Source organism: Lottia gigantea, assembly GCF_000327385.1.
Source record: "Lottia gigantea unplaced genomic scaffold LOTGIsca_22, whole genome shotgun sequence".
NCBI lineage: Eukaryota > Metazoa > Mollusca > Gastropoda > Lottiidae > Lottia > Lottia gigantea.
This window is the reverse complement of record NW_008708555.1, coordinates 2,387,003-2,395,657: the sequence shown is the minus strand read 5'-3', so window position 1 is coordinate 2,395,657 and position 8,655 is coordinate 2,387,003. Positions and strand designations below refer to the sequence as shown.

General features: G+C 30.1%; 1 protein-coding gene across 1 annotated transcript; it reads right to left on the bottom strand.

The window, feature by feature from the left end:
• Positions 1-6,540: 6,540 nt before the first annotated feature.
• Positions 6,541-7,777, bottom strand: LOTGIDRAFT_115636 (hypothetical protein; the record flags this gene model as incomplete). Its single annotated transcript, XM_009054613.1, has 2 exons — positions 6,541-6,689; positions 7,729-7,777. 2 exons carry the CDS (start codon positions 7,775-7,777, stop codon positions 6,541-6,543), a joined length of 198 nt encoding a protein of 65 aa, XP_009052861.1.
• Positions 7,778-8,655: the final 878 nt, after the last annotated feature.

Below are 8,655 nucleotides of genomic sequence, written 5' to 3'. Positions count from 1 at the left end.
ATCAATCTATCAGCAGATTTATTTCATCAAATATTTATCTCCCTTCAATTTATCATTCCAATTCAACACGGAGATCTTCTGGTTGGAGAGAGAATTATAATCTATAGTAAAACAGACTCAGATAGATCACACATAGTAATAGATCAATTTATACTAGGATTATCTTAAAGAAAAACAGTATTATCTATAGAAAAATACTCTGTAGCACATCTTATAGATCAATATTTAAGGCGTAATACTATAGAAGGAGAATTATTTGGTGGTAAATTTCTTGAAAACAGTCTGCTTTTTAAATCTCTTCAGCATAAACATATTTCAAACCCTTTAAATAACTATATTGTAAAAATTTCAAACCCTTTAAATAACTATTGGTGAATAGGTGTACTGCTAATTAAGAACATGAGAGAAAACCTGCTGGTTAGATTTTCAAGATTTGTTTGCATCTAAGATAAAGCCATGCTATGATGATCTTGTTTGGTAAAGGGAAATATTCAATGCAAATTTATGGTATTGCAGTGTGCACTGAGGAAAATATGGCTTAAATATGCTGTTTGACAGACTTATGTGCTCATTCTGCTCATCTCAAAACAATCAGAAAAATTAATACACCTTATATTCTTCATTGACAAAACAAAACCTCCTTAAAAAAGTCCAGGTTGTGTCAATCTGACATGAATTCAAATTCAAATTCTATAAGATTGTGCATGGGAATTTGGCGAATTCAATTTTCAAACTCAGACAAAACAAATACTCTAAAATAAAGATTGAATTTAAATTCTCATTTCAAAGAAATCTCAAGACTGTTCAACCTAGACTCAACAATAATTTTATTCATGAAAAAAATGTCTCTAAAGTAAATTACGAATCTAAACATGTTCTTGACATTTGATATAGTCAGGAAATTCTGTTTCTACACATGGCATACAGTAATTAAATATTTTTTATATGAATTAAACTGGGTACAATCATTATCGATTTATAAATTATACATTTTCTTAACGTTTTGTGTCAAGAAAGTTAATTATGCAGAATTATACATATTTGCTATCTAAAACAAAACTATGTAGATTGTGAATTTCTATTTATAATACTAGCCTTATATTCCACAAAACAAGTGATGACTGTCAGAATTATAATTTATGTTTATATATACATGTTTTAAATTGATATTGATCTGACATGATGCCATTGCATATAAATATGAACAGATGGTGTTCTTACAGTTCACACATTAAAAACACAAGGCACAGTCCTAAAAAATTTTAGTACTGGAGCAGTTAGTTGACAACAAATTACTTTTGTTCAGTTCAGGCATAAGAATGTCTTGCACTGTCATAAATACAATGAAATGTCCTTGTTTTTAAATGTCCTTACATGTATAACAGTTACCATAACTGACTATACTATCAACAACAAGCTCATCTCATGCCGCAGAAAAATATTTTGGATATTAATTTCTCAACAGGAAAGCTAGTTTTGGAATTGACAGTTAGTTTTCCAATAGGACTCTTAATATATACTGTACTTTATATAAGATATTTCATCTTAGTAATGCAGGTCTAGCAGTTATTATATTCAGTCATATCTAGCCTGCTCTACCAATAAATAGTTTAAAGGATTAATATAATAAGATTAGTTATAGTATCATATTATAACAATAGTTAGTATTAAATATACCTGTAATTGACCTATATTATACAATAATAGATAATAATATTATACAGGTCATTATTACATATTTCTTATTGAAATATTAAATGGTTTTAAAAGGGAATTTATTACATATAAATAGATCTTACAATAATAAATTAGTTTCACTGTTAAAATAGTGCTCAATACAACAATTGTAGAGCGATATAGAAATACCACTGTTAAAATAGTGCTCAATACATCAATTGTAGAGCAATATAGAAATACCACTGTTAAAATAGTGCTCAATACATCAATTGTGGAGCGATATAGAAATATCACTGTTAAAATAGTGCTCAATACATCAATTGTAGAGCAATATAGAAATACCACTGTTAAAATAGTGCTCAATACATCAATTGTGGAGCGATATAGAAATATCACTGTTAAAATAGTGCTCAATACATCAACTGTAGTGTGATATAGAAATACCACAGTTAAAATAGTGCTCAATACATCACTTGTAGAGCGATATAGAAATATCGCTGTTAAAATAGTGCTCAATACATCAACTGTAGTGTGATATAGAAATATCACTGTTAAATGAGCAAAGTTCCCCTATTGCTGAACTATTTGACTTGAGACCTTACAATAAAAGTTATGTTACGTTTATTACCCAAAATATAAATCAGAATTGCCTTATTTAAAAATATAAAATGTAATTTAATACCGTATGATTTAATAATATCCTTCACCAACATCCTTACATACCATGTTTACAGATGGACTAGAGGTCAAAGTTGAGGAGATAATATAGCTTTCATCAATATACCTTGATAAATACCATCAATTTCACTTCATTTAGATGGGAGGTCAATTCAGCTACCAATTATAATATAGTACAACAAAGATGCTCATCCAAGTTCGATTCAAAACATAAACACAAACAGTCCACTTTATTTGTAGGTAGAATAAATAGTAATAGAAACTATACAGGCTAAATTAACATTGTGTTGATTACTACTTAACTACCTCAAAATAAAGTGGACTGTCATGGTTTGAATCAAAACTAAATGAGCCAAAATATCTTTGCTTGACTCTACCTAAAAGTGTTAAAAGTGTACAAGTGTCTTGATTTTTATTGTATGGTCATTTTAGACATTTTCATCCCTTCTTTAGGAAAAATTTTCAATCAAAGGCATGGCGATCTTATAAAAAAGCATTTCGTTTGTTGGATGAGACCACAAAAAGACCTCATGTGCTATAGGCTAGTCACATTAAGAACCCTGCATAGTTCACAATCAGTGAACAGAAGTTCACTACTTCTATCCCTATAAATTTGTTTGTGCAATCTGAATTGCCTGTCTTAATAAGTCCACTCAAGCAAAATACTGAGTTTTACTGAGCTTGAAATGTGGTAAAATTTAATCTATGACATGCACCCAAGACCTGTTTTATAGTTATGAGTCATTGTTATCTTAAAAGTTTAATATATAGACTAATACAGTGTTATTAGTTATCTCAATGTATAATAGATATTATATCAAGGTATTATGTTCTCATACAATGTAACAAGGTCAAATTCAATTTGAGTCAAATTCACAAAACAAAATATAGAAAAACACAAAGTCAAACTCATTTATGACCTGGCATATTTTGCTCTGATGAATATTTAAATGTAGCTGACAAAATATACATGACTATAAAGCAGAGATGAATATAATAACATAATGCAAATAACCTGTATAATAATACTATAATATGTATCTATATCATGTAAGAAGGTCACATTGAGTCGTACCACATACAATAATATCATATGCACTCATTTCACTCAAGGATTTGTTGCTGTCTAGTTTCAATCATAGGTTAAAGAGGACATCAATATGACAGTGGTAATTTTCAAGCATTATGAGGAAAAAGGAAGATCCTTTGATTGCATTGACAAATAATTCTGTCTCTAAATCATATAAGCTTATCATACACTTTTTTAAGGATATAGCACAAATATAGTGTCATGATCCAGTACTGATTTGTCTCCTGCATTGCACAACAAAACCAAAAAATATTCCAAAAAAGAAGTGCAATTGCCATCAGTATAATAAATTCATAAGAATTTAACAAATGGATATCAGAAAGTTACTGTTCAAATGAGGGTAACATAAGCCACTATTTCAGAAATGAATTGAATGTTGTCCACCAGTCCAATGTTTCTACAATGTTCAACAGCAATCATATTAATGTAAGGTAATGTGTAATTTTATACTAACCTTTCTTATTCTTTCTTCGACGCCTTACTCTCAGACAAATAGCTTTAGATTTAATACACTGCAATAGAAGAAATAGAATGACAATGTTGTATTGTCACAGGCTTTATCACAGAAGACATAGAATTATAGCGCCGGTTCTACATTGAAGCAATGTTTTAAATAGAGTAATCTACATATAGTCAAAGACTTTCTATTATCAGGCTTTATCACAGAAGACAATTAGAACCTCTAGTTATAGCGCCAGCATCATTTGTATATTAAAGCAATATTTTCTCGTATTACATCTCTCGTATCATAAATATCTACAGGTTATCAAAGTTGTAATTTTTTCATAAGATATCATTATGTAGTTGTTAGTAGTAAATGAAATTGACACAGACATTGTATCAGGTATAATATATGTTTCTTATTTAGTAGTTTAATCTCTGAAGAATTTGGTCTGTTCTGATATTATACAACCCCTGAATGACATATTATACACAGAAGCATATATCTGTTTTATTCTCTTCAAATATATAATATTACTCATAGAATTACACAGTAAACCTATATTATATGCAATAGAAGAAGTAAAAAGTTACTAAGTTGTCATCAGAAAGAGAACGAGAGCATCATCAAAATGAATGGGGTATCTAAACTAGGCAAATATTCTTAGGGATCTCAGCAATTATCAAGTACAATAAGTAAGTGCAATTACATACTGAAATCTATCTCAAAGCAAAAATTTATATTATTACAAGCATCAAGTCTGAGTTTATATACCAGTATGGAATAGTGTCAAAGACTATCTGCTGGTTATTCCTGTAAGTCTGAGACTGTGATACTAGGAAATGGTCATTGACTAGGCTATTATAATCAATATATTTCTCTTTCTTATTCATGACATGTTGATTGGATTTCACACCTGACTTTCAGGTAATTCTTGACCCACCTCTAATTTTAGTCAGAATCCCTTTTGAATATTGATGATAAACAAGTAGCCATGTTTGATAATCACAGGTGAGAGGAAGGTGAAAGATAAAATGTCAAGTGACAAGAGATAGAAATGACAACACACCTGACAAAACACCTCAATTTACACCTGAGTTAATTAACAAATTAAAAATCCAGGTAAAATTTCCAAATCATTAAAAACACTTGGTAAAATCAATTAAAATTCATAATAAAATAAGAGATAGTGACTAGAAATATCCCATCCTAGCCTTCTCTCTAGTCCAAAACACTACTAACTGTCCTTTATCATTACTGAATAATGTTAACAATTCAAGATGGCCGCTGTGACTGGTCTTATTTAGGTCAAACCTATACAGGGCCCCCTACATCATGACAAATATAAACAATTTCCATCCTGTTCAGGTAAAATCTCGTTAACTCAGGTGTAAAGGTTAATTACAGGTGTTTATAGTACAGAGGATTACATCAATGTTTTAATTTGGGATAAAATGTTTGAAGATATATTACATTCATTCATTCAACTGAATCTACCCATAGCTTATTAAGTAGCCTTTCTATCTATTCCAAGATGAATTTGTCAAATTGGAAAGTGGTTTCTAAAATTTTGTATGTGTATCGAGGACATTAATTTGTCCTATTCCAATTTTCAATCAGACCTCCTGCGGTTCCTGCAATTTGCCTAAAACTAAGTGTTGATGATGTTACTGATAGCCAATAGCCTTATGTTGTGATAAATCATATTTCCATTAAATATCAAAGTTAGTTAGTTGTCATAAATTTATTTATTGACTAGCAATTTAACAAATTACGTTTGAGTTTCTTAGACTGAGATTAACTGGTCAAATAAGCCGCTTTCACACTAATATGAATATCCAGGGTTTTTTTTTTTTTAAATTGGATAAAATCTCAAACACATTTAAATTCAATTTTGGATGGATAGATAGACAGCGACAACCACACAATGATAACTCATTAAAGTAAACAGACATTTATACTTTCAGATGACTTGAGGTGATGCATGAATAATGATAGTTTTACCACCATTAATTTTATGCACTAATATGCTGATGTAGATGTGAGAAACTTACAAATGACAAAAAACTTCCTCAGTCAACCTGTTTTATCTGATCTAACATGTTTCAACAACTCAACCTTTTACATGACAAAAAGTCAAAATAAAATGTCATTTTCTGTCAAACTGGAATTTTAATGTTATTTGTCTTCTTTACTTCACTTATTTCTGAATAAATTAACTTTTAAACAGTCAATAGTATAACTCAGACTTTACAAAGTTTAAACAAAAACACCAAGTAATTGCAAAAAGTCCTCGGAAATCTTTAAAGCGTACAGAGAGTTCTTAAAATTCAGATTGGCAAGAAATAAATTAGGAGTTAAAATATTTCAAATTGTCTTGCACTAATAGCCTTGGGATACTGAAGAAGAACATTACAATATAGAAAGCATTGTCTATACAAAATATTCATAGAATCACATTTCATCATTTATATCTGTATGACTTAAATTTAATATACTACTGAGAGTCTTAGATTGTAGATCTATTTGGGTTGATGAAAGTGGCAACCAATTCCACGTTTCAAGTTTAACTATGTTAACATTTTGAAGAGCTGGAATCCCGCTGTATCGAGAGACCGAAGAGAAAATGGGTTATCAAATTTCCTGGAATGTTTCAGCTACTGACCTTATGAATCTGGGCTATAACCTCAGAATGAGAACATTTTTCTACCAACATACCATTGACTTCTACTATTTCATCTCCAACTGATAGATCAACACGGTCTGCTGGTGATCCTGAAATAAAGAGTATGAGATCCTGTACTATATGAAATATCTTAGTTAAACAAATATGGTTGTAGAGTAGAGTGACATCAGGTATTCTGAAAAGGAAACATTTGTCATTATAAATATCCATCAATCAGAGATATGCTGGAGATCCTTTAATACCGCTATACAAAATATCAAATGCATCGGTTTGAGGACCCCTGATACCACGTAAACAACTATAGTTATAGAGTGACATCAGGTATTCTGAAAAGGACAGTTTCCTGCTTCATTGATAATATCAATCATTCAGTGAATTGGAGATATACCTTGGTGGTAGAGATTGAAAACAAAAACCAGACCACAAAGAATTGGCAAAGATGATCATTGGTATATACAAATATTAATTTATGTGTTTTAATTTCTGGCCATTTTTTGATTCGATGGTTCTGAACTTAATTGTAGATTAAGGTTGTATAAACAAAATTTTCATAATAGAACATTCAAAATGAAGCAAGCGAGTTATCATTTAAAGACAGCAGCTTTAAGAGAAATGGTTTTTGATTGATGGAGACAATCATCTGTACAAATATATAGTAAATTATGTAATATTATCCATTCACTTACTTTCCAATAACCTTAGTATAAAACTTCAAAGAAGTAAATCTTTTTGACTTCAAATGAAAATAGGTATGACTCAGTTCAGTCCCTTTATCATTAAAAAGTTTCTATTTATCTTGATGGTTAACAGTTCATTCAGAGACACAATTTGCCTGTTTTGAAAGGCAGTTTAGTGGTTTAGTAATCTTTTCATAGGTATTAAATTATACTCCTAAATGTATTGTTTTCTTGTCCTGAACTAATCTGATTATTTTTATACCTGATTATTATAGAAAATTGTTTGTTAATCACCTTCTAATCAATATATACAGGTAACGACAGTTAATGAACTCAGGTGTATACATTTGGTGTGAACATCAATAAGTGGATTGGCCAAACTATGAAAATTGAGCCACAACATCTTATAAATAAATTTACAGAATTTCTATTCTACATTTCTATTTTACTGTTGAAAACTTACCAAATAATTTAACACATTTCTCAGCTGTTTCAGCTATAAGTATTATATAGCCTGTTAAATCCATGCTGACACTTTTTAAGAACACAGATACTTATAAATCTTTCAAATTTTCAATCACACAAAGATCCATGATTTTTCGGTATGTTTAAACTTTATCACAGAATTTGAATACAATCTGAATCCTTTCTCCTCTGTATATTATATTAATAAGTTCAATTTTCACAAGGTTAAATTTATTGCAGGAATCTGTTCCTCCTAGCTTTGTTGATCTACTTAATCATGACACATTTTATATTATGTTCTAAGTTGTGTTCCAGTAAGTCACATACAATTCTTTCCTGTACTAAAATGTTTCCAGATGTATTAAAGTTTTAAACTAACTATTGCTTAAGTTCATGTGACCAATTCATGTTTTGAATCATATACAGATTAGAACTATCAACACACTGATACACTTCTAGTCTAACAGCATTTCTTTCAGATGAAGGATTACAAAAACTGGTCTTTACCCCTCAAGTTCTTCAATTAAACAAAAATCAAAATACGAGTTCCATTTAATCTTTCCAATCATACACAGGAACATAATATACCAACATTCATACAAGAGTTTTCTTTTAGATGTATCTGATCAGCTCTCATTCCATTATACCCATTATACCCATCAGTGGAAGAAATAAATTTAATCTTCTATTGATAGTAGAAGTTATTCTTATCTAAGTATCAGCAAATGCTTCGGAAGACACTGTCAAGATAAACACATTATTCTGCTGTAACAGTCTTCTGTAATAACAACAAACGTAATATTGTCCATTTAGCTACCTCTTAACATTGCTAACAGTTTTACATCTGTCAAAACTCTACCTAGACATTGGAAGTGTTGAACCTAGAATGACAACCGAATAGTCCCATTAACAGCAGTAACACCAATTATCTAAGACTGAA